This window comes from Rhinoraja longicauda, chromosome 33 (assembly GCF_053455715.1).
Source record: "Rhinoraja longicauda isolate Sanriku21f chromosome 33, sRhiLon1.1, whole genome shotgun sequence".
Classification (NCBI taxonomy): domain Eukaryota; kingdom Metazoa; phylum Chordata; class Chondrichthyes; order Rajiformes; family Arhynchobatidae; genus Rhinoraja; species Rhinoraja longicauda.
Genome location: NC_135985.1, coordinates 6998850 through 7026077, shown reverse-complemented (window position 1 = coordinate 7026077; position 27228 = coordinate 6998850). Strand labels below are relative to the sequence as shown.

The 27228-nt window shown below is 48.0% G+C and overlaps 1 protein-coding gene across 1 annotated transcript in view; it reads right to left on the bottom strand.

The window, feature by feature from the left end:
• The window catches only part of myo5aa (myosin VAa), a 169314-nt gene that overhangs the window by 84626 nt on the left and 57460 nt on the right, over nucleotides 1–27228 (bottom strand). Inside the window, exons 4-10 of the mRNA XM_078427407.1 lie at nucleotides 26787–26931; nucleotides 19638–19794; nucleotides 12637–12780; nucleotides 11712–11793; nucleotides 9711–9818; nucleotides 6790–6902; nucleotides 553–818 (exon numbers count right to left, since the gene is read on the bottom strand). Coding sequence (XP_078283533.1) covers nucleotides 553–818; nucleotides 6790–6902; nucleotides 9711–9818; nucleotides 11712–11793; nucleotides 12637–12780; nucleotides 19638–19794; nucleotides 26787–26931 — 1015 coding nt within the window. The remainder of the gene's footprint in view (nucleotides 1–552; nucleotides 819–6789; nucleotides 6903–9710; nucleotides 9819–11711; nucleotides 11794–12636; nucleotides 12781–19637; nucleotides 19795–26786; nucleotides 26932–27228) is intronic.

Here is a 27228-nt window from a genome sequence, read left to right as displayed (position 1 = left end):
GTGTACCGTTTTGGCTGAAGTTCAGTCACAAACAAGATAACAAACGAGAGTATTAGTATATAGATGAGCATGTGACGGTACTTGGCCTCTACTCGCTGGAGTTTAGAAGGTTGAGGGGGGGACCTCATTGAAACTTACAGAATATTGAAAGGCATAAATAGAGTGGATGTGGGGAGGATGTGTCCACTGTTGGGAGAGTCCAGGACCAGAGGTCACAGCCTCAGAATAAAAGGAGCTCTTTTAGAAAGGAGGGGAGGAGGAACTTCTTTAGTCAGAGGGTGGTTAATCTGTGGAACTCATTGCCACAGAGGGCTGTGGAGGCCAAGTCAGTGGATATTTTTAAGGCAGAGATAGACAAATTCTTGATTAGAACGGATGTCAAGGGTTATCCATTGATATGGATAATATCGTGGGGAGAAGGCAGGAAAATGGGATTAGGAGGCCATGACTGAATGGTGGAGTGGACTCGATGGGCCGAATGGCCCAATTCTACTGCTATAACTTGTGATAATAAAGTATCGTCATGAATGAAAGGGGGAGATTGGCACTCACCCGTATATATCCAGCACGCCGATGAACGAGTGTTGCTTCACTGAAGCACGGAGAGCCCTGTTGACGTGGTGGACAATCCAGTTGAAGAGGCTGGCGTAGATGTGCTTGGCCAGGGCGTCGCGGGCGTTGATGGCCTGAAACTTGGGCATGGGCTTGATGTAGGTCTCCGAGCCGGTGATGATCTTGCGGTGGCACAGCCAGTGGGCCATCTGCTCATAGTCCACACCTAGCAGCTCGCAGAAGATGACCAGATGTTCCGTCTTGGGCTGAGAGGAGCAGAACAACGCATCGGTATCACACTGCGTCCACTAGTACCACATACACAGCCCGTTAATGTGTCTATGAAAGGCCATCGAGTGCTGGAGTTACTCAGCGGGTCAGGCAGCATCTGTGGAGAACGTGGATAGGTGACGTTGGGAAGGGTCTGAAGAAGGGTTTCCATCTATCCATGTTGCCTGACCCGTTGCGTTACTCCAGCACTCTATCCTTTTTATTAACCAACATCTGCAGTTCTTTGTTTCTAAATTATTTTTTTTCTAATTAGTGGTGCAACTGGTAGAGCTGATGCCTCACAGCGCCAGAGACCAGGGTTCAATCCTGACCACAGATGCTGTCTGTGTGGAGTTCGCACGTCATCCCCGTGACCGCTTGGGTTTCCTCCGGGTGCTGTGGTTTCCTCCCACATCCCAAGGACGTGCGGGTTTGTCGGTTAGAAACATAGAAAACATAGAAAATAGGTGCAGGAGTAGGCCATTCGGCCCTTCGAGCCTGCACCGCCATTCAATATGATCATGGCTGATCATCCAGCTCAGTAACCTGTACCTGCCTTCTCTCCATACCCCCTGATCCCTTTAGCCACAAGGGCCACATCTAACTCCCTCTTAAATATAGCCAATGAACTGGCCTCAACTACCTTCTGTGGCAGAGAATTCCACAGACTCACCACTCTCTGTGTGAAGAAATGTTTTCTCATCTCGGTCCTAAAAGACTTCCCCCTTATCCTTAAGCTGTGACCCCTGGTTCTGGACTTCCCCAACATCGGGAACAATCTTCCCGCATCTAGTCTCTCCAACCCCTTAAGATTAGTTAGTTGGCCTCAAGCGTGTCGGGAGAGGATGCGAAAGTGGGATAACGTAGAACTAGTGTGTGAACGAGTGGTCGACGTGGACACGGTGGGCTGACGGGCCCGTTTCCATGCTGCATCTCGAAACTAAATTGAAATCAGTTCGGCAAGACTTAAAGCAAGCAAGGCCTAAAGCAAGGCTGTTGGAAACGTTGTGGTCAACCCATTTTTCAGCTACCCTGTGAGGAGTGTCTCTGCAACTCTTGCCCTGCTTGTTTCCACAGCTCTTGTGGGGAATTGTTTGTTATCAAGAGCTTTGTGGCGCAGCGGTAGAGTCGCTGCCTTACAGCGGCAGAGCCCCGGGTTCAATCCTGACTATGGGTGCTGTCTGTGTGGAGTTTGTACGTTCTCCCCGTGACCGCGTGGGTTTTCTCCGAGTGCTCCGGTTTCTTTCCACACTCCAAAGATGTACAGGTTTGTAGTTTAACTGGGTTGGCAAAAAACTGTAACTTGTCCCTAGTGAGTGTAGGATAGTGTTAATGTGCGGGGATCGCTGGTCGGCGCGGGCTCAATGGGCCGAAGGGCCTGTTTCCGCGCTATATCTCTAAAATGTAAAAAAACTAAACCAATGCTCTGAAGCATAAATGTTATCGTGGGAAACAGAAACTCTCTTTCTTTGCAGCCGACAAAGCAAAGCTCTAATTTGCTGTCAAGAGTCACACATATTATCAGATACTGAGCCAACCTTGTCTCTGGCAACACATGTGGATAGGTAGAATGGGATATGGTCTGCTCGCCTTTATTGATCGGGGCATTAAGTATAACCATCAGGAAGAAGGGTCTCGAACTGAAACGTCACCCATTCCTTCTCTCCAGAGATGCTGCCTGACCCACTCCAGCATTTTGTATCTATCTTCGGTTTAAACCAGCATCTGCAGTTCAACCATCGTGTTGCAGCTTTATAGGACTTGGGTTCGGCTGCATTTGGAGTCTTGTGTGCAGTTCTGGTCCCACCATTACAGGAAGGATGTGGAGGCTTTGGAGAAGGTGCTGAAGAGGTTTTCCAGAAAGCTGCCTGGTTTAGAGAGCATTCGCTATCAGGAGAGGCTGGAGAGACAGGATTGTTTTGTCTGGAACATCGGAGGTTGAGGGGAGACCTGACGGAAGTACATAAAGTTCTGGGAGACGTGGGAGGGGTAGACAGTCAGAACCTTCTTAGCAGGGTGGAAACGTCAGGGACTGGAGAACATGGCTTTAAGGTGAGAGGGGACAAGTTAAAAGGCTTTCAGGTAGACGTGGATATTCAGGGAATGGAGGGGTATGGATCATGTGCAGACAGAGGAGATTAATTTAACTTGGCATCAGGTTCGGCACAGACATTGTGAACCAAAGGGTTTGTTCCTGTACCGCATTGTTCTATGTTCTTTGTGTAGGAGATGCTGGTGACACAAGATGCTGGAGTAACTCAGCGGGTCAGGCAGCATCTCTGGAGAGAAGGAATGGGTGACGTTTCGGGTCGAGACCCTTGTTCAGACTGATGTCAGGGGAGTTGCTGTTCTACGGCCTACGGTCTATATTCCAACTCTCCCCTAATCAATTGACCAAAATATTCAACAGTTCTTTGTCTGCCTGGATAAGTGGATTTATATTACCGACAGGACTGCAGAAGAGAAATCTGACCGCTGAAATGGAAAAAAAGGGCACAGTTCAAAAACTGTGTGAATAATAAGAGCAAGGTTAATGAATCTCAGAGTCTAAGTTAGAACCGAGCATATAATTATCAATTCCTCTTTTGCATTTTATTTTGCATTTCTCTGAATATACCATTTCGTATCAATGATGTGTGTAGTTGAAAGGACACTCATTTGAGGGTCACTTAACACACGACCTCCTTGGGAGATGGGATCAACACTGTTTAAATTCCCATTTTGAAATTCTCAAGGGCATCAGGTTAAAATTGATTGCTAGGGTGTAATGTTAGTTATAACACAAGCATTAAGAGCAACAGATGCTGCAAACAATAGGAAAAGCATAAACAACTGGAAAAGAAAAGCATGAGGATAATTTGATCAGTGTGGACTGATTTTGCACAAACACTGTCTTTTAGTAACATAAGAAAATAACTGCAGATGCTGGTACAAATCAAAGGTATTTATTCACAAAATGCTGGAGTAACTCAGCAGGTCAGGCAGCATCTCGGGAGAGAAGGAATGGGTGACGTTTCGGGTCGAGACCCTTCTTCAGACTAATGCCAAGGGGGCGGGACAAAGGAAGGATATAGGTGGAGACAGGAAGATAGAGGGAGATCTGGGAAGGAGGAGGAGGAGGAGAAGAGAGGGACAGAGGAACTATCTAAAGTTGGAGGTGCAAGTCTTGCAAGACTTGCAAGTGCCATAGCGAGGCCCACCGGAAATTGGAGGAACAGCACCTCATATTTCGCCTGGGCAGCTTGCAGCCCAGCGGTATGAACATCGATTTCTCCAACTTTAGATAGTTCCTCTGTCCCTCTCTTCCCCTCCTCCTTCCCAGATCTCCCTCTATCTTCCTGTCTCCACCTATATCCTTCCTTTGTCCCGCCCCCCTGACATCAGTCTGAAGAAGGGTCTCGACCCGAAACGTCACCCATTCCTTCTCTCCTGAGATGCTGCCTGACCTGCTGAGTTACTCCAGCATTTTGTGAATAAGTCTTTTAGTAACAACTCAACTTCATCAAGGGCACCAGGTTTACCATCCAATTTATTAGCAAAATAAAAACATGCCATGCGTCTAAATAGCTAGTCACGTCCTTTCCCAAAAAGTAAGCGTGAGTAACAATGGCGGCTGTCCAGGTGATAACAGAGACACAACGGAGGGGAAATGTACAGGAAGGAACTGCAGATGCTGGTTTAAACCGAAGAAAGGCACAGAAAGCTGGAGTAACTCAGAGGGACAGGCAGCATCTCTGGAGAGAAGGAATGGGTGATGTTTCGGGTCGAGACCCTTCTTCGGAGTTCGTACTATTAGGCAGCATGGTGGCACAGCGGTAGAGCTGCTGCCTCACAGCGCAGGGAACCCGGGTTTGACCCTGATCTATGGGGTGTTGGTACCTTCTCCCTGGGACCTCCTGGGTTTTCTTCGGGTTCGTCAGTTTCCTCCCACATTCCAAAGACGTGCATGTTTGCAGGTTAATTGGCTTCGGTAAATTGCCCTTCGCATACAGGATAGATCTAGTGTACAGGTGATCGGCGTGGACTCGATGGGCCGAAGGACCTGTCTGCATGCTGTATCCCTAAGCTGAACTAAATTAGAAAATATTTAAAAGACATTCGGACAGGTACATGGACAGGAAAGGTTTAGGTGAATATGGGATAAACACAGGCCAAGGGGGCTAGCTGGATTGCCATGGAGGAGCTGGGCCGAAGGGCCTGTTTGGGCGCTGTCTGACCAGATGATTCTACACACTTTATAACACGAAACCAAGGACAAGTTGTTCCCCAGTAACGTAAGACTGGAAAGGATATGCATTTCAACAAAAAGCATCTGGGTTGCAGTCAAAGATCAGAATTTAATTTCATCAACCGAGACTTTGATTATTCCATCGGCAGTAGACGCATGCTGAGATTCTTGCAGATTAAACCAGAACAGCTCTAACATAACACGAGTCTCGACCCGAGACGTCACTGATCCGTGTTCTCCAGAGATGCTGCCTAACCCGCTGAGGTACTCTAGCACTTTTGTGTCTTTCTTTCATTCTAATATAACATTGTGTAACACACAGAGGACAAAGCGATATCGTTTCACATGTGGGTGTGGCGACAGGATTCCTGGTGGACACAGTCAGAAATCAGATAAGGAGAGGAGTGAAGGGTAAGGGCAAGGGCAAGCAGGGAGGAGAATGTCACACCTACAATGGGGCGGGGCGGGGTGGCGACAAGCCAAGGAAAGCCACATGTCAACCAACACAGCAGCAACCTCTGTGGACAACCTGTAGAACTCATTGCCCCAGGCGGCTGTGGAGGCCAAGTCAATGAAGATTTTTAAGGCAGAAAGAGATGGATTCTTGATGAATACGGGTGTCAGGGGTTATGGGGAGAGGGCAGGAGAATGGGGTTAGGAGGGAGAGATAGATCAGCCACGATTGAATGGTGGAGTAGAATTGATGGGCCGAATGGCCTAATTCTGCTCCAATCATCCATGAACTTGTTTAACAAAGCCTCAGATATGAATATATACCCACAGGTCATCTTGTACATGCTATGTAACTTAGTCACAGAAAGGTACAGCATGAAAACAGGTCCGTTAGCACAGTGAGTGCTTGCCGACCATCGTGCGTCCAACTTTACGCGGGTCCAACCCGAGGATTATCCTTTCCTCCGCTACAATTCAATTTTGTACGCAAGTGAACATGGCAAATCAGACAACTTGTCATGGCGGGACTCTTCCTCGGACTGATCGGGCGAGGGAGGAGAGACGATGTTTCCGGTCGGGAACATTTTCCCGCTTGGGCGGCGCGGACTGTCCGGCACGGTGGCCCAGCGGTGGAGCTGCTGCCTTACAGCGCCGGCGACACGGGTTCCATCCCGTCTACGGGCGCTGTCAGTACAGAACCAAATCAAGAACTAGAGGGCAGAGGTTCAAGGTGAGAGGGGAAAGGGTTAAAAGGAACTTGAGGGGCAACGTTTTCACTGAGGGTGGTGGGTCGATGGAACGAGCTGCCAGTGGAGTTGCTGCCTTACAGCGCCACAGACCTGGGTTTGATCCTGACGACGGGCGCTGTCTGTGCGGAGTTTGTACGTTCCCCTGTGGCTGCGTGGTTGATCTCCAGGTTCTCCTGGGTTTCCACCCACATTCCAAAGTCGTGCAAGTTTGAACAGTCCTGAGCTACCACCTACCTCATTGGTGACCCTCGGATTAGACTTTACCTTGCACTAAACGTGATTCCCTTGTCGTGTACCTGAACACTGCGAATGGCTCGACTGTAACCACGGATTGTCTTTCCGCTGGCTGGTTAGCACGCGGCAAAAGCCTGTCACTGTACCTCGCTCGGTGCACGTGACGGTAAAGCAAACCTGAAACAGAGCTCTCTCGCAGGTACCAGCGGTAACAAATCGTGGCAGGTTGTAGATGGGTAGACCTCACCCCCACCCTGTCCCAAAGGAGCCTCCACCATCATTCCAAGGATCAGGAATACTCACAGGGATGAAGCAGTTTTCTGCATCCCGATCATTGGTCTTGATCGTCACATTTCCCAAGTGGAGAACAGCGGCAAGAACATGGAACATTCCCATCTGGTGGGATTCATTGATGCCTGGGAAACAAAATCAAGATATTTATCAAAATGGCTCCGAAAATGAATTTGCGTTGAATGATATGAACACGTAAAATGATTGTGTCTGTACAAATGCACTGATTTTAATAAGGGCCGTTTATCCAAAAATAAACTTTATCCAGAATAATAATAAACAAGAACAGTGCGGATCGGAAACTCTTCTGAGATTCCCAGTGTTTGCAACTATCCTTCTACGTGGCAACCTTGTCGCTCGTGTAGCCCTCTAGAACGTCCAGCTTCAGGTTCCTGGGCACTCACATTTCGGAGTTACCTAACATGGTCCAATAACACTGCTGCGCTGGTCAAGAAGGCACAGCAACGACTGTTCTAACTAAGAACACTGAAAAAGTCTGGTCTACCCCAACAGCTGCTGACGACCTTCTACCGCTGCACCATAGAGAGCATCCTAACGCATGGCATCCCTGTGTGGTATCTCAGCTGCACGGAGGCAGAGAGGAAGGCTCTTCAGCGGGTAGTCCATAAAGAGCTCAGAGGACCATCGGAACACAGCTACCAGCCTTGGAGGGCATCTACAACACACGAAAAGCCACCAGCATCTACAAAGACTCTTCACACCCCTGCAACAGTCTGTTCGAACTTCTACCATCGGGCAGACGATACAAGGCCTTCTACGCCCGCACCTCCAGACTCAGGAACAGCTTCATCCCCAGGGCCATAGCTGCTATGAACCGGTCCTGCTGAGCCGGATGGTCACATCGCACAGTGAACCGGCACAGATCTACTTGCACTTTATTCTGTTTTAAAACTGTTCGAACAGACTGTTTCATTGGGTTGTCTAAATTAATACTGACAAGCTAATTAATTTATTGCATCGTATGGGAGGCGCATTCCCAATCTCGTTGTACCCCCGTACAATGACAATAAAGATATATTGTACTGTATTGTATTGTCCCTTCCCTTGTTTGAAGGGTGTCAGCCCCTTCTTTGCCAGAAGACGTCTTCCGGAGAAGCCGCTGAGAAGCGAGGCCGGAGCCTCGCGGGTCGACAAAGTCCTGCGTTGGCGCCACGAGGCGCCCGGAGACGACCTGGCAGCGATAGTGGAGAGGTTGTTGCGGCGGTCAATGATGGCACCAATTGATGGAAGACGGACCGCGTGGAGTGAGGATGCCGCTGCCGATGGAAGGATCAAAGGACCTGGCGTGGGGGGGCCGCAGTGAGGGAGGGGGGGGAAGAACAAAGGGGGTGCAGGAAAGAACTGCAGATGCTGGGTTGAATCGAAGGTAGATACAAAAAGCTGCAGTAACTCAGCGGGACAGACAGCATCTCTGGAGAGAAAGAATGGGTGACGTTTCGGAAAAAGGGTCTCGACCCAAAATGTCACCCATTCCTTCTCTCCACAGATACTGCCTGTCCCGCTGAGTTACTCCAGCATTTTGTGTCTACCTAAGAACAAACGGGGAACTGGCGTGGGATGGAGGTGGGGGGGGGGATTTGGGAATTTGTAACGTTGTCAGCGCCCTTTATGGGCAACTATTTGCATAGCTTGGGTATGCAAGCAAAGAATTTCACTGCGACAATAAAGTATTCAATTTAATTCAAACCCGGTTCGAAATATCACCCATCACTTTTTTCCGGAGATGCTGCCTGACCCGCTGAGTTGTTCCAGCCATCTATATTTGGTGTACACCAGCAGCTGCAGTTCCGTGTTCCCACTTCTAAGGAATCATGCATGATCTTCTCAAATCGGGGAGAGGGATCAAGAGTTATTGCAGCCCACTCCTGATTTAATGCATGTTGACTTGAAAGTGCGATGGAAGAAAATTACTGTCTGTTACTTTAGCAGACGCTATTTCAGGTTATTGAGAAAATCAATGCCATCCAAACTGCTGCAAATGCTTGGCGGTCTACACTGCGATAGCAAATATCTTCCAAACACTGTCTGTATTGATCTTGGCTCAAAGACACTTGGAAAAGCAGCACAGTTTACTTGAACGATCAAGCTGGAGAGTCACCAACCACACAAGAACAGACGTCCGTAAACATAAGTGTGACTGGTCACAATAAGGTCTTTGACAACTATAATTAAAGGAATGTTTTGAGTTCAACTGTTTCCAATCAAAAAGAGCTGAAGAGCCGTACAAATGCTAGCTGTAACTTTGCTGTGACGCGATGCAACTTTCCAAATCTTGAATTTTCCACGTCTTAAAGAATTTAGTCAACTCCTTGAGATTATGTAAAGGAGGTGTGGGGCGCAAGTTTTGTTTTGCACAGAGAGTGGGGGGTTCCTGGAACGCATTACCCGGGGGGGGGGGGGGTGGGGTGGGGTGGGGTGGAGTGGAGGCAGATGTGATAGTGGCATTTAAGAGGCTATTGGATAGGCGCAGGGATATGCGGGGGATGGAGAGATATGGATCACATGCAGGCAAGTGAGATGAGTTTAACTTGGTAGACGCAAAATGCTGGAGTAACTCAGCGGGTCAGGCAGCATCTCTGGAGAGAAGGAATGGGTGACGTTTCGGGTCGAGACCCTTCGTCAACCATTCCTTCTCTCCAGAGACGCTGCCTGATCCGCTGAGTTACTCCACCATTTTGTGTCCACCTTCGATTTAAACCAGCGTCTGCAGTTTTCTTTCCAACACACTAGTTTAACTTGGTATCATGTTCGGCATGGACATTGTGGGCCGAAGGGCCTGTTCCTGTGCTGCAGTGACCTAAAAAAATATTCCATGGCAAGGAGGTTATAAAAGAGTGAGCAAAATCTATTCACTTGCACTCCTGTATTTACAACGCCAGGCAAAATACAATGTGAAGGATTTAGAAACGTACCCAATAAGGAGCATGCGTGCCTTGTGTTCAACAGTTCCTTTGCATCGTCTATCCCCTCGATGACTGTACTGCCTCCGAGATTCGTGTAGTTAAAGCTCTGGGCGTGAGCTAGAGGCGGAGACACCAATTGAACAATTAAATGGCTGAATTGGAATCACTACATGGGTATCAACCATTCAATAACATTACATGCCAGCAAATCCAGGTGATTCACAACATTAATACAACCCACTCGCTCACGTTTTAAGGGGCCATGTACATTGTTTAGTTTGGAGATACTGCGTGGAAACAGGCCCTTCTGCCCACAAAGTTCGTGTCGACCAGCAATCCCCCGTTCACACTAGTCCTATCCGACACACACACACGAGGGGCAGCTTTTACAGAAGCCAATTAACCTACAAACTTATCATCCTTTGGAATGTGGGAGGAAACCGGAGCACCCGGAGAAAACCCACGTGGTCACAGGGAGGGCGTACAAACTCTGTACAGACAGCACCCGTGGTCAGGATTGAATGTGGGTCTCTGGCGCTGCAACTCTGCCACTGCGCCGCCAACTAAATTGCTTTTAAGTTGTTTTTAAACCCAAACAGCTGGTAAAAGTGAAGTGGTGTATTATCATGAAGACAGGCCAATATCAACCAGAAACCCACAAAGACCCAAATGAGAAACAAAAGGCTAGCATATATAGCATCTTTGAAAAACTATCATTTTGATAAGCTCTTCTATTCAGATTCGAGTCTTAGACTCATAGAGCATGGAAACAGGCCCTTCAGCCCAACTTGCCCATGCCGACCAACATGGCCAATCTACAGTCCCACTTGCCTGCGTTTGGCTCATATCCCTCCCAACCTATCCTATTCATGAAGCTGTCAAGATGTTTTTTAAACGTAAAAAGATAATCATTCTATGGGAGTCCTATCATTGGAAACAATTCAGAGCCTTTTTTAAGAAGCCACCCTCGCTTTTCCAGCATTCTCCCCTCTACTGCTCTCAGTCTGAAGAAGGGTCGCGACATAGAAACATAGAAAATAGGTGCAGGAGTAGGCCATTCGGCCCTTCGAGCCTGCACCGCCATTCAATATGATCATGGCTGATCATCCAACTCAGTATCCTGTACCTGCCTTCTCTCCATACCCCCTGATCCCTTTAGCCACAAGGGCCACATCTAACTCCCTCTTAAATATAGCCAATGAACTGGCCTCAACTACCCTCTGTGGCAGAGAATTCCACAGATTCACCACTCTCTGTGTGAAATCTCGGTCCTAAAAGACTTCCCCCTTATCCTTAAACTGTGACCCCTTGTTCTGGACTTCCCCAACATCGGGAACAATCTTCCTGCATCTAGCCTGTCCAACCCCTTAAGAATTTTGTAAGTTTCTATAAGATCCCCCCTCAATCTTCTAAATTCCAGCGTTGTCTGTCCACTCGTTGTCTGTTCACTCCCTCCACAGAAGCTGCCTGGCCCGTTGAGTTCCTTCACCACTTTGTGCTTTGATCAAGGAGACAGGAGCCATTTGTTTGCTGCTAGTTCTTGTCGGACTCTGGGGCTTTACCGGATGCGGACTATTTAGGCAAAGCGAGCAGCAAAGTCATCAACTGGAGAACGTGGCGGAAGATTTTATTGGGCTAAAATGCTTTGGAGGACTTTATCTTGCACCAAACGTCATTCCCTTTGTTTACCATACATCTGTAGACTGGGGACAGGTCGATTGTAATCATGTATTGTCTTTCTGCTAACTGGTTAGCACGCACCAAAAAGCTTTTCACTGTACCTCGCTCGGTACACGTGGCAATAAACGGAACTAAACTACAGGACTTTGACGTGACTCCATCATTGATGAGGGATCAATGGTGCAGGTGTGGTACAGGTAACCACAGGAGACAGGAGGATCGTTGCACAGGTCATTGATGCTCCTCATCATCGCTTCAGTGTTGAAGAAATTAGCCCAAGGTTTAAACATGGAATTTTACTGGAAATCAGCAAAGTCTCGGTGAACGTACCCAGCCTGAGCTCCTTAAACTCAGGCAGATGCTTAGAAGCGCACAGCTGGTAGAGAACATGGTAATTCCGTTCCTCCTCTGCCTGAAAGAGAAGACGGGCAAGAGATTAAAGCCAACTTTGGTGCAAAGCTCCACAACACAACAGAAGGGTCTCTTGATCTCCTTGTCCTCACTCCATCCAATACCAATACTGTCGACCTTGCATTTTCTTCAACCCCTGCCATCCCACCAGGTCTATCTTTCGCTCTCAAAGCCATTCCCTTGCCTTCTCCCCATAATCTTTGACACTCTGACTAATCAAGATCCTGTCAATCTCCACTTTAAAAATACCGAAAGACTCGGTCTCCACGACCGTCTGTGGCAATGAATTTCACAGATTCACCACCCTCCGACTATAGAGATTCGTCCTCACCTCCAATGTAAAGGTACGTCCTTTTATTCTGAGGCTGTGCCCTCTGGTCCTAGACTCTCCCACTGGTGGAAACACCCTCTCCACATCCACTCTTTGCAGGCCAATGTCTGTACTCAATATGTATGAAGGAACTGCAGATGCTGGTTTACACCGAAGATAGACACACACACTACTGGAGTAACTCAACGGGTCAGGCAGCATCTCTGGAGAAAGGGAATAGGCGACGTTTCAGGTTGAGACCCTTATTCAAACTGGACTCTCTGTCTGAAGAAGGGTCTCGACACGAAACATCACCTATTCCTTTTCTCCAGAGATGCTGACTGACCAGTTGAGGACCTCCTGCGTTTTGTGTCTATCTTCTACACTCAATACCCGGACTGATGAAAGCTTCAATGAAAGACTGATATACAGCACTTTGGTCAACGTGGGTTGCGTTTAAATGTGCTATACAAATAAAATTGACTTGACTTGACTTCAAAGTTTCAAGGGAGCTTCAAGTAGCGTAGCCCTCACCTGAAACACGACTCTGGATTTTTCCAACAGGTAGGTCCTCATGTTGGCTCCTATGATGCGGTACTTCTTGTCAAACCCGATCTCGATGTACTTCCCGAATCGACTGCTGTTATCATTTCTGGTCGTCTTTGCGTTTCCAATCGACTGCAATGCAACGAGAGGCACAGAATTCTGGTTTGCTCCATAAAACAATCCCTCAAGCAAACACCAGCTTTACCGACGGTTCAGTTTAAAGATACAACGTGGAAACAGGCCATTGGGCCCACTGAGTCCGCAGCGACCATCGATCATCTGTTCACACTAACTCCCACTCCCTGCTCACCTGGGGGCAATTGCAGAGGACCAATTAACTTACCAACAAACCCGCACACCTTGGGATGTTGGGGGAAGTCATACGGTCACATGGAGTCCGTGCAAACTCCATGTCGACAACACCCGGGGTCAGGATTGAACCCAGGTCTCTTGCGATGTGAGAGCAGGGACTCTACCGCTGCGCCACCGTGTCACACAAATAGGTGGGAATGGGAAAGGTGGTGGGATGGTGGGAGACATGGGTACGCATTCAGGTGGGGCGTGGAAAGGGGAGGGCCCGTGGGGGTGGGTGTAGGTGGTTAGTTACCAAAAATTGGAAAGTTCAATGCTCACACGGTTGGTTTGGAAGTTACCCATGTGGAATACGAGATGCTGTTCCTCCATTTCCTATACTTTTATGGTCGGCACGGTGGAGTTGCTGCCACACAGCGCCATTGACCCGGGTTCGATCCTGACTACGGGTGCTGTCTGTTTGGAGTTTGTACGTTCTCCCCGTTTTCTCCAGGTGCTCCAGTTTCCTCCCACACTCCAAAGACCCTGCAGGGTTGTTGGCTAATGGGCTTGGTAAAATTGAAAATTGTCCCGAGTGTGTGGGATAGTGTTAGTGTGGGGGGATCGCCGGTCGGCGCGGACCCGATGGGCCGAAGGGCCTGTTTCCGTGCTGTATCTCTAAATGGAGCGAAACGAAACTAAATGTAAGTGTAAATGCTCACCTTCGTCTCCTCTAAACAATTACAGGAGCACAAGAAGAAATAACAAGCCCAAACCTCAGCGGCTCAGGCAGCATCTCCAGAGAAGATGGATCGGTGAGGTTTCAGGGTGGGGAAAGGTCCTGACTCTAAATGTTGCCTGTTCACGTTCTCCAGAGGTGCTGCCTGACCCGCTGAGTCATTCCAGCACTTCGTGACTTTTTTGGGGATAAACCAGCAACTCCAAATCCAGGAGAGCTGGCGTCCAATGTACATCGATCGCAGGACATTCCTCACATTACTGGCTTACACGCACATTAATCCGTTAGAAATGCAAAGCGCGGCAGACGTGGTAGCTAGTCAGCTGCAGAGCCAGCACACACCAAAGCCATGTGTGACCAATGAAAGACAACAAAGTGAAAACTGTTGCTACACTAAGTCAAAGTCATCTTGTTGAGTCTCATTGTCTGTAACTCGTTTTCACCTAGCCCACAGCTAACAATGGGCTGCTTCATTTGTCATCGTCACTTTTTTGCATATCTTTCATTCGTTCCATATCTCTCTGTATCACCGTCTTTGTCTCTAGTCTCCCTTTCCCCCGACTCTTGGTCTGAAGAAGGGTCTCGACCAGAAACATCACCTGTTCCTTTTCTCTAGAGATACTGTTTGACCCGTTGAGTTACTCCAGCTTTTTGTGTCTATCTTCTAATATACTTCCATGAGGCAATCTGGCTGGTAAACATTCTCCTTGATCCTTCTGCCAGTCCTCTTTCCTTGAGGAAAACGTATCGCCAGATTTTTCAGTTTCCTCCGACATCCCAAAGACATGCAGGTAAGTAACTACCTGCTGTAAATTATCACCTGCCTAGCTGGATGGCAGGAGATGGGCACTTGAGAGAGGCAGAATGGATGGCAGAAGAGCAGGGAAAAGAGATTAAAGGTAAGGGCGGCACGGTAGCGCAGCGGTAGAGTTGCTGCTTTACAGCGAATGCAGCGCCGGAGACTCAGGTTCGATCCTGACTACGGGTGCTGCACTGTAAGGAGTTTGTACGTTCTCCCCGTGACCTGCGTGGGTTTTCTCCGAGATCTTCGGTTTCCTCCCACACTCCAAAGACGTACAGGTATGTAGGTTAATTGGCTGGGTAAATGTAAAAATTGTCCCTAGTGGGTGTAGGATAGTGTTAATGTACGGGGATCGCTGGGCGGCACGGACTTGGTGGGCCGAAAAGGCCTGTTTCCGGCTGTATGTGTATGATGATATGATATGAATGTCTAGCACACTTGGCATGGAACTGATGAGCTGAAGAGCCTCTTACTGCCTCATAAAGACAGACCAAGGCACCTCCTACTGGAAAGACCGCTTTGATGGCAAACGCTTACATTCTCAATAAGAATTTTCAAAGGCCACTTGTTAGCTCTCATTTATTTTTCTGCCCCAGGGAATATAAATATCTACCACCCTGAGAGATGACTCCTCCTGACAGCTCCGCAACTGTAAACCAAACACGAGATACCTTTGGCTTAGCAACACATTAGCACCGTCATTCAAAGATCCCATCAGGAGACTGAGTCAGCAAATAAGCAACAGCACAGACAGTCGGCAGCAAAAGGGGACCTCACACACCACACCCAGCTATTTCACCATCACCGCCACATAACGCTGGTGCACCCACGTTGAAAGGTTAAAGTTTACAGAAAGTCCACCATCAAAGGAATCTACAGGAGTCACTGGCTCAAACAGGCAGCCGGCATCATCAAGGACCCACAGCACACTGGCCACACACTCACTTCACTCCTGCCATCGGGAAGAAGGTGTAGGGGCGGAAAAACTGTTACGTCCAGGTTCAGGAACAGTTTCTTCCCTTCGACCATCAGGCTATTAAACACTGCAACCTCCAAATAAGCTCTGAACTACATACTGACTATAAATGTGTGTGTGTGTGTGTGTGTGTGTGTGTGTGTGTGTGTGTGTATGTGTGTATGTGTGTGTGTGTGTGTGTGTGTGTGTGTGTGTGTGTGTGTGTGTGTGTGTGTGTGTATATATATATGTGTGTGTGTGTGTGTGTGTGTATATTTATGTGTGTTTGTGTGTGTGTGTATATGTGTGTGTGTGTGTATATGTGTGTGTGTGTGTATATGTGTGTGTGTATGTGTGTGTGTGCGTGTGTGTGTGTGTGTCTGTGTGTGTGTGTGTGTGTGTATGTGTGTGTGTGTGTATATATATGTGTGTGTGTGTGTCTGTGTGTGTGCGTGTGTGTATGTGTATATATATATGTGTGTGTGTGTGTATATATATGTGTGTGTATATATATGTGTGTGTGTATGTGTGTGTGTGTGTGTGTGTGTGTGTGAGTGTGTGTGTGTATGTATGTGTCTGTTTGTGTGTGTGTGTGTGTGTGTATGTGTGTGTGTGTATATATGTGTGTGTGTGTGTGTGTATATATATATGTGTGTGTGTGTGTGTGCGTGTGCGCGTATCTGTGTGTATGCAAAAAAAAATGGCTGCCCTGACCGCGGGAGAACAAAGAGGAAGGAGATTGAACTTTATTGCCTTCCATCACAGTGAGGAATGTGGAATCCACTGTGGTGGATGTTTATGTTAACCTTTAGGTGGCTGTGTGTCTTGTTGCTCTTCACTTAGTATGGCTGTATGGTAACTCAAATTTCATTGCACCTTAATTGGTACATGTGACAATAAACTGACCTTGAAACCTTGAAGTAAGAATTTCATTGCTCTGTTTCAGACCTATGACAATAAAACACCCTTGACTACAATTGCCCGCATTGAAACATTCCCCAATAATTGCAAATTGACAACTTTTGAAAGCAAAACTTTCCCTTTTGTTTCAAGGCTGACGTTTAAAAATGGCAGTCACTAATCTTGTTCAAAACTGTGACTCACGTGTTAGTTTAGTTTTAGTTTAGAGATAAAGCGCGGAAACAGGCCCTTCGGCCCACTGAGTCCGCGCCGACCAGCGATCCCCGCACACTGATACTATCCTACACACACTAGGGACAATTTTTACAATTATACCAAGCCAATTTACCTACAAACCTGTACGTCTTTGGAGTGCGGGAGGAAACCGAGGATATCGGAGAAAATCCATGCGGTCATGGGGAGAACGTACAAACTCCGTACAGACAGCACCCGTAGTCGGGATCGAACCCGGGACTCCGGCGCTGCATTCGCTGTAAGGCAGCAACTCTACCGCTGTGCCACCGTGCCGCCCTATGGTGGCTCCACGAACATTTTACAATTGTATCTACGCCTGATAAATCACACAGCTCTACAGCACTGATCACCATAAATGTATCACAGCACAACACACACATCACTCGATGCAAATTCAAATTCACACATGTGCAATGAACTCAATACTGCAGTTCTTCCATTTTACATGTAACCAGGTAAGATTTGTGCACAGTCAGGATTTATAATTAAACTTGAGCGTGTTCACCTCAGAAATAAACTGCTGATGATGGAGCCGTACAGCTGTCCAGCACAGAAACACACACTCTCACCTTGTCCATGTCAACCAAGATGCCCCATTTGCCTGCATTTGGCCCATTTCTCTCTAAACCCTTCCTATCCATATATATGTCTGTGTCTTTTAAAAGCTGGAACTGTATCCACTCCCATAGCTTTCTCCAACAGCCGTTTCCAGATACATAGAAAATTGAGGTGCAGGAGTAGGCCATTCGGCCCTTCGAGCCAGGACCGCCATTCAATATGATCATGGCTGATCATCTAAAATCAGTACCCGTTCCCATATCCCTTGATTCCTTTGGCACTTAAGAGCTAAATCTAACTCTCTCTTGAAAACATCCAGTGAATTGGCCTCCACTGCCTTTAGTGGCAGAGAATTCCACAGATTCACAACTCTCTGGGTGAAAAAGTTTGTCCTCATCTCAGTCCTAAATGGCCTACAGACCATCCTCTGAGAGAAAAGGTTTAGTTAGAGTCCTGGAATCACCCAGCCCATAAAGGAAGTGATTCAAACACACTGGAATGAGGAGGACCTGCCCACAAATAGCCTTGAAGCATGTCTGCTCATCATTGGAATGTCAATATGATTCACCGTTTCAGAGGATCAAAGCTTTCTCATTCCAAGCCTTGCCAGAGCAGACCGTGGTATTTACATGATCACACTTGCAAACTAGGAGCAGCCTGACCAAAGCAACACAAGGTCGGATACAAAATGCTGGAGTAACTCAGCAGGTCAGGCAGCATCTCTGGAGAAAATTGATCGATGATGATTCGGGTCGGGACCCTTCTTCAGACTGTAGTTAGTGGGGGCAACGGGGGGAGGGGGTACTTGAAGCGAGAGAAAAAATCCAGGACAAATCGGGGCCGGCAACAGATGACCTCAGGCAAGGAGGTTCCCCGATAAGCCAAATGTTGGCTGGGAACGGCGTGAGCTAAGAGGGATATATCACTGTGAACTGTGGAACTGGTTAACGGACTTGGAGTGGAGGAAGCAGGGGGGGTTGTGGAAGCTACCCGACATTGGAAAATTCCACGTTCATACCACTAGATTATAAACTACCCAAGAGAAATATGAATTCTCCAATTCAGACTGGGTTGAATGTTGAAGTCTACAATTTCAGGTTGTTATGAAGGATGCCTATTCATTCCCTCCACAGATGCTGCCTGACCCTTTCTTGATTAGTATCATTCTTGGTGTCAGGGGTTATGGGGCGAAGGCAGGAGAATGAGGTTAGGAGGGAGAGATAGATCAGCCAAGATTGAATGGCGGAGTAGAATTAATAGCTCGAATGGCCTAATTCGACTCCTATCACCTCTGACCTTATGACCCCCTGAGTTACCCCAGCACTTTATGCTTTGCTGAAGATTCCAGTATCTGCAGATACTTGCATCTACAAAGGCCCATAAAAATTCAACATAACTTCTTGACTTTTATACTCAATGCCCTGACCGATGAAGGCAAACGTACCGTACACCATCTTTACCAACCTATCTACTTCTACTGCCAACTTGTCTTACATTTTCTAGGATATTATCAATCTCAATCTCTCTCAGTGACCCATGGATTGTCACTAATACTTCAGACGTGCTTTTTATTCAGTGGTGCAGAGGTAGAGTTGCAGCCTTACAGCACCGGAGACCCGGGTTCGGTACTGATTATGGGTGCAGACTCAGTCTGAAGAAGGGTCTCGACCCGAAATGGATCAGTCTGAAAAAGGGTCTCGACCCGAAACGTCACCCATTCCTTCTCTCCCGAGATGCTGCCTGACCTGCTGAGTTACTCCAGCGTTTTGTGAATAAATACCTCGGACTAGGGGTGCTGTCAGTACGGAGTTTGTACTATCTTCCCATGATTGCGTGGGCTTTCTCTGGGTGCTCCGGTTTCAATAGACAATAGACAATAGGTGCAGGAGGAGGCCATTCGGCCCTTCGAGCCAGCACCGCCATTCAATGTGATCATGGCTGATCATTCTCAATCAGTACCCCGTTCCTGCCCTCTCCTCATACCCCCTGACTCCGCTATCCTTAAGAGCTCTATCTAGCTCCCTCTTGAATGCATTCAGAGAATTGGCCCCCACTGCCTTCTGAGGCAGAGAATTCCACAGATTTACAACTCTTTGACTGAAAAAGTTTTTCCTCATCTCAGTTCTAAATGGCCTACCCCTTATTCTTAAACTGGCCCCTTGTTCTGGACTCCCCCAACATTGGGAACATGTTTCCTACCTCAAACGTGTCCAACCCCTTAATAATCTTATACATTTCGATAAGATCTCCTCTCATCCTTCTAAATTCCAGTGTATACAAGGAATTTCCTCCCACACTCCAAAGGCGTACAGGTTTTGTAGATTAACTTTTCTTCAGTAAAGTTGTAAATGGTCCCTAGTGCGTGGGATAGCTCAAGTGTATGGGGATCGCTGGTCGGCGTGGACTTGGTGGGCTGAGGGGCCTGTTTCCAAGCGCTGTATCTCTAAACTAAACTAAGTTTGCCTGCTTTCCCAGTGCGATCCTCTCACCTCCATGATGGGGTTGGAAGCGAGGACTTTCGCTTCCACGTTGGTCTCACTGGCAGAGCCACTGACAGTGGCAAAGTAACGCATGGCGTATTTAGCCGAAACCGTCTTCCCAGCCCCCGACTCGCCGCTCACGATGATCGACTGGTTCCGTTCATCCCTGAAACACACATTAGTTAGGTTTGTTATCGTCACGTGTACCAAGGCACAGTGAAAAGCCTTTTTTTGTGGTTGCAGTCAGCAGAAAGACGATATATAATTACAATCAAGCCGTCCTCAGTGTACAGGGAATAACGTTCAGTGCAAGACAAAGTCTCAACAGCCAACGGAAAGATAATCTGCCCTCTCAAACATTATCACAACTGGATAATTGTAGGCAATGGGTTCAACAGCAAGGGATCTAGAGTTAAATTACATCAGGTACCGACCAGAGAGAAGAACAAAGTGCTGGAGGAACTCAGAAGGTCAGGCAGCATCTGTGGAGGGAAATGGACAAATAACATTTTGGGTCGGGACTGATTAGAATAGAGGGGGAGGCAGCTGGAAAAGAGAGGGAGGGACGGGACAAAGCCTGGCGAGTGATAGGTGGATACAGGTGAGGGGGAGGTGACAGAGAGATGGGTGGAGATAGTGACAAAGGCTCGAGGTGAGAAGGGGACAAAAGAATGTCAGGTGAAGAGTGGAGGAGGGGTGAAATTTAAAGCTGGAGGGAGGGATATGGGTGGAAGGGGAGGTGGGGACGGGGGTGTAGAGAGGGGGGAATAACGGGGAAATGGGGGATGAGTGATGAACATACGGAGGAGGGGGAAGGAGCAGGTTGGCAAGTGCGGTGGGAGAGTTGTCTGCACTAGGGAGGGTGTACGACTCGAAATTGGAGAAATCAGTGTTCACACCACTGGGTCGTCAGCTACCCAAGCAGAATACGAGGTGCTGTTCCTCCAGTTTGCAGGTAGCCTGACTCTGGCAATGGAGGAGGCCCAGGACAGAAAGGTCATTGTGCAAAAGTACTCAGTATTTAAATATGAGGAGTTAAAATGGTTAGCAAGTGGGAGATGCAGCAGACCCTGGCGGACTGAGTGCAAGTGTTCGGTAAAACAGTCGCCTCGTCTAATCTTGGTCTCGCCGACGTAAAGGCGGCCACATCGGGAACGTTGAATGCAGTAGACGAGGTTGGAATAGAACCTGAACGAATCTCCAGCCTGAACCACTGTTTCTTTCTCCACAGATGCTGCCCGGCCTCCTGTTTAATTCCAGATTCCAACCATCTCTGTTATTTAGCTCACACTATGTTTTCAGCTCCAAATACATTCAGGAAATAGATCAATTAATTATTTCCTTCCCCATTCCTACAGTATGGAACGAGTTGCAGGAGGAGGTAGTTGAGGCACGTACTATCACGTACATGGATAGGACGGGTTTAGAGGGATACGGGCCAAACGCAGGCAAGTGGGACTAGTGTAGATGGGGCACATTGTTCGGTATGGGCCGAAGGGCCTGTTTCCACATTAAATTACTCTAATACATTAAAAGAAAACTTCTGTGGAAGGGCTGGTACAGTGACACAGAAACAAAGTCTTTCTCCACAATACAAAATATTCTCATCAGAACAGATCGCACACAATGTTTGGTGGATCTACGTAGATTTTTTACAATTGCTACAATGGTACAAAAAGAATCAATAGAAATCAGGAGAGATGTGAACAATGTACTGGTTTCAATTTCCATTGTATAGAAAAATGGCACAAAAGTGCTGGAGTAACTCAGCGGGTTGGACAGCATCTCTGGAGAACATGAATAGACAACGTTTTGAGTCGGGACCCTTCTTCCGACTCTGCAAAATAAGACACAAAATGCTGGAGTAACTCAGCGGGTCTAGCAGCATCTGTGAAGTACAAAGAAAACCCACAAAGTGCAGGGGTAACCTATCCATTTTCCCCAGAGATGCTGCCCGACCGACCAGCAATCGTCCAGACGCTGGTTCCATCCGACAGACCAGGAACAATTTTCAGAAGCCAATTAACCCACAATCCATCCAGAAATCTCTAGGAAGTTGACAAACACCAGTTTTTGTGGAACATCAAGGCGAACAAGCGGACGGGACCCACAGAGATCCCAGGACATCTCCACTGCGCCATCTTCCATTCTGGGGAGGTTTCTGCTCAGGAAATTAGTGCAGACTGAAGCGTGCGTGTGTGTCTGTCTGTCTTTGTGTGTAGGTGTGTGTGTGTGTGTGTGTGTGGGTCTTTCTTTGTGTGTGTGTGTGTGCGTGTGTCTATCTTTGTGTGTGTGTCTGTCTGTCTTTGTGTGTGTGTGTGTGTGTGTGTGTGTGTGTGTGTGTGTGTGTGTGTGTGTGTGTGTGTGTGTGTGTGTGTGTGTGTGTGTGTGTGTGTGTGTGTGTGTGTGTGTGTCCATGTCTATCTTTGTGTGTGTATGTGTGTGTGGTTGTCTGTCTTTGTGTGTGTGTGTGTGTGTGTGTGTGTGTGTGTGTGTGTGTGTGTGTGTGTGTATCTTTGTGTGTGTGTGTGTGTTGTGTGTGTGGCTGTCTATCTTTGTGTGTGTATGTGTGTGTGTGTGTATGTGTGTGTGTGTCTATGTGTGTGTGCGCCTGTGTGTGTGCCTGTGTCTCTGTTTTTGTGTGTAAGGTGTGCAAGTGTAGTGTGTGTGTGTGTGTGTGTGTGTGTGTGTGTGTGTGTGTGTGTGTGTGTGTGTGTGTGTGTGTGTGTGTGTGTGTGTGTGTGTGTCCATGTCTATCTTTGTGTGTGTATGTGTGTGTGGTTGTCTGTCTTTGTGTGTGTGTGTGTGTGTGTGTGTGTGTGTGTGTGTGTGTGTGTGTGTATCTTTGTGTGTGTGTGTGTGTTGTGTGTGTGGCTGTCTATCTTTGTGTGTGTATGTGTGTGTGTGTGTATGTGTGTGTGTGTCTATGTGTGTGTGCGCCTGTGTGTGTGCCTGTGTCTCTGTTTTTGTGTGTAAGGTGTGCAAGTGTAGTGTGTGTGTGTGTGTGTGTGTGTGTGCGCGCGCGCATGTGTGTGTAATGTGTGTGTGTAATGTGTGAGTGTGTAAGAGTGCGTGTCCATGTGCGTGCGCTTGTCTACTATATTTACATATCTGTTGTGCTGCTGCAAGTAGGAATTTAATTATTCTATTTGGGACATCTATATACTAAAACTCTCATTTGTTATCTTGTTTGTACACGATAGCGCCACAATCTTAGGCCCACCTTCCTCAAGATTGTCACTTTAGTGATAATGCAAGTAGTTTTATTGAAATCGGTGTTATATTTTTTAAGTTATTCACATTTTAAAGTTTAAAAGGTGGGGAGGGGGAGGGGAGGAGGGAGGAGGGAGGGAAGGGGGGAGTGGGGGGAGAAGGGAGAGGGGAGGGGGGGATGAGGAGAGAGGGGAAGGGGGGAGGACAGGGTGGTGCACCAATACAGGAGAGGTTTGGGCTCAACAGGTCCACTTGGTCTAGTATGACAATAAAACACTCTTGACACTTGACAGGGAGCAGTGAAGGCAGAGCTGGGACCAAGGCCTTGCCATCAGAAGTCTCAATTAGGAAGGAAAATTGGATAAACCCAAGTCCTTTAGCCTGAAATGGAGAACCCCAAGAATTATTTTAATCTGAGTGGGAAAGGCCATGATGTTGAGTGAGTGACTGAAAGATGCAGCCTGGAAACAGGGCCTTTGGCCCACTGAGTCCACACCAACCACCCATCACCCGTTCACACTAGTTGTATGTTATCCCATTTTCACATCCGCTCCCTACACACTTGGATCAACTTACAGAGGCCAACTAACCCGTAAAGCCGCACGTCTTTGGGATGTGGGACCGTCCTGGAGCACTCAGCCGAAACTCACGCGATCGCAGGGGAGAACGTGCAAACTCCGCACAGTCAGAGCCTGAGGCCAGGACCGAACCAGGGTCTCTGGCGCCGTGAGACAGCAGCTCTACCAGTTACTCCACCCTCCCACCTTGTCATCTTATAACATCGATCGTTACTGCCAACAAGGTTGTGGAGAGCTCCTGCCTCGAGCCACTGTGGTCCTCGATGGAGAAGATACGCGGACCACATTATGGACCGGATTTGAAGCCAGCAAAGATCACACAACGCATGCAAGATGAAATAAAGCCTGAGAATTAGGCGTAAGAGGAGGAAGACGATTCATACGGTGGCGGCAGGGTGGTGCAGCGGTAGAGTTGCTGCCTTAGAGCGCTTACATCGGCAGAGACCGTGCCTGGGTTTTCTCCGAGATCTTCGGTTTCCTCCCACACTCCAAAGACGTACAGGCTTGTCGGTTAATTGATGTAGTGGAAGTGCAAAATTGTCCCTAGTGCGTGTAGGATGGTGTTAACGTGCGGGGATCGCTGGTCGGTGCGGACTCGGTGGGCCTGTTTCCACACTGTATCTCTAAACTGAGCCACCACCTCGTTTCCAAGGCCAACTTGATATTGGGCAATATGCCACTAACAACTCCTCTTAGACAGAACAATGGCCTGAGCCAATGCCATCAGAGCAGGGACTATCCACAATGGAATTTTATCTACTGTTCTTGGGGTCTTGCTCAGCATCAGCTGACAGTCATGTTTTCCTGCAGAACAATACCGAGTATTCTTCAGAATAAATGAACTGTGCATGAATGAATCGCTTTGGAATGTCAGAGATTCGACACAGCATTTCATAAATATTGTGTCTATTTCTCTCTCCCACATCCTCTCCGTGTTACCCCTTGCCTCCCCCTTGGTCTCCTACTCACCCTTCCTTTTGGCTGAAGAAGGGTCTCGACCCGAAACGTCACCCATTCCTTCTCTCCTGAGATGCTGCCTGACCCGCTGAGTTACTCCAGCATTTTGTGAAATAAATACCTTCGATTTGTACCAGCATCTGCAGTTATTTCCTTACACTTCCTTTTGCCATTGCAACTTTCAGTGCAATGACTCTGCCTGAAGGACTGGAGCTTTCTGTTCCAACAGAATCTCGGCCCTGATGCAACCTGGTTGATTTTGTAAAATTGTAATTTTTCATTTAAAGATACGGCGTGGAAAACAGAGTGACAGAGTTGCTGCCTCACAGCGCCAGAGACCCAGATTCAGTCCTTACCTTGCATGCTGTCTTTATGGAGTTTGCATGTTCTCCCTGTGGCTGTGTGGGTTTCCTCCGGGTGTCCCGGTTTCCTCCCACATCCCAAAGACGTGCGGGTTTGTAAGTTAATTACCCTGTGTAAATGGCCCTTAATATGTCGTGAGTGGATGCGAAAGTGGAATAGCATAGAACTAGTGTGAACAGGTAATCGATGGTCAGCATCGACTCACTAGGCCACAGGACCTGTTTCTACGCCACGTCCCTAAACTCCAAGACCCTAGGCCCACCAAGTCCACACACACCATCTATCACCCATTCACAGACACAAAATGCTGGAGCGACTCAGCGGGACAGGCAGCATCTCTGGAGAGACGGAATGGGTGACGTTTCCGATCAAGACCCTTCAGGCTGAACCCGAAACGTGACCCGTTCCTTCTCTCCAGAGATGCTGCCTGTCCCGCTGAGTTACTCCAGCATTTTGTGCCTATCTTCGATTTAAACCAGTGTCTGCAGTTCCTTCCTACACATTTTATCCCCCGTTCACACTTGTACCATGTTTGACACTTGCTCATCCGCTCCCTACACCTTTAGGTAATGCTACAGTGGCCAATTAAGGTACAAGCCCACACCAGATTTGAGATGTGGGAGGAAACCAGAGTACGTGAAGAAAACTCACATGGTCATGTGGGGGGGAACGTGCAAACTCCGCAACGCACCGCAACGTTTGGGAACAGCTCTGCCCAGGACAGGATGGCCCTGCAGAGAGTAGTGCGTTCGGCAGAACACACCATGGGAACTACACTCGCCCCCCTGCAGGACCTATACATCAGGAGGTGTAGAACGAGAGCAAGCAAGATTATGAGGGACCCCTGCCACCCCAGCAACGGACTGTTCCAGATGCTACGGTCAGGCAAACGCCTCCGCTGTCACGCTGTGAAAACGGAGAGGATGAGACGGAGTTTCTTCCCACAGGCCATCAGGACTGTTAACTTTTATAACTCCGGGGACTAAATTTTGTCTTCTCTGTATTAACTTTATTTATATGCTGTAACTGTAATCCTTTTTTTGTGCACAATCCGCAGGCATTGCCACTTTCATTTCACTGCACATCGTGTATGTGCATGTGACAAATAAACTTGACTTGACTTGAAACTTGACTTGACAGAATCCAAGATCAGGATGGAACCTGGTCTCTGGTGCTGTGAGGCAACTTCACCAGCTTCACCATCTCACCTAACAGTTGGTGCTGTTAGGCAACTTCATCAACTTCACCACATCAGGATGCATCACAGCCTGGCGTGGGATCAGCTCAATACAGGACCGCATGAAATCGAAGAGAGTTGTGGACGCAGCCCAGACCATCACGCAAACCAACCTCCCTTCCATTGACTCCATTTATACCTCACGCTGCCTCGACAAGGCCAGCAGCATCATCGAGGACAGGTCGCATCCCTGGCCACTCCCTCTTCTCTCCTCTCCCATCAGGCAAGAGGTACAGAAGTGTGAAAGGATTCAGGGACAGTTTCTTCCCAGCCGTGATCAGCTGTGACCAGGCTCGAATATTCAAGGGCAATCACTCTCCTCCACGCACATTAATGTAGGGTTGCCAACTTCCTCACTCCCACATACGGCACAAGGTGACCTCACCCAGCCAGCGGCCACGTGCTCCCGCTCCACCAACTCACAACTCTCTGGGTGAAAAAGTTCCTTCTCACCTCAATATTTTAATATTTATTGAACTTTTCTTTTTGTTCGTTTATTATGTTATCTGTTGCTTACCGTGTTCACAGACCCATTATGCTTCCGCAGATAGACACAAGTGACAATTAAACTCTCTCATTCAAGAGAGAGCAAGGTAGAGCTCTTAAGGATAGCGGAGTCAGGGGAGAAGGCAGGAACGGGGTACTGATTGAGAATCATCAGCCATGATCACATTGAATGGCGGTGCTGGCTCGAAGGGCTGAATGGCCTACTCTGCACCTATTGTCTATTGTCTATTAACACGTCTCTTGATAGCCCCATAGACCGTCCCGTAACCAACTATACTCGCTCCGTTGAACCAAGGCACTGACCTGGCCATTTGCTTGTAAGCCTCCTCGGCCACAGCAAAGATGTGAGGGTCCATGTCTCCCATGTTCTGTCCACTGTAGGCATTGATGATGTCCTCTCCATAGATGGGCAACTGCTCGTATGGATTGATGGCCACCAAGACAATACCTGCAAGAGTGGGAAATATTCACTGTGTGAGCAGAAGGGCACATTAATTGGCCAAGAGATCAAATCCGGCCATTGTTTTTTAATTACTGTCTCCTCGACCGATTCAAAGAGGGCGGCACGGTGGCGCAGCGGTAGAGTTGCTGCCTTACAGCGAATGCAGCGCCGGAGACTCAGGTTCGATCCTGACTACGGGTGCCGTCTGTACGGAGTTTGTACGTTCTCCCCGTGACCTGCGTGGGTTTTCTCCGAGATCTTCAGTTTCCTCCCACACTCCAAAGACGTACAGGTTTGTAGGTT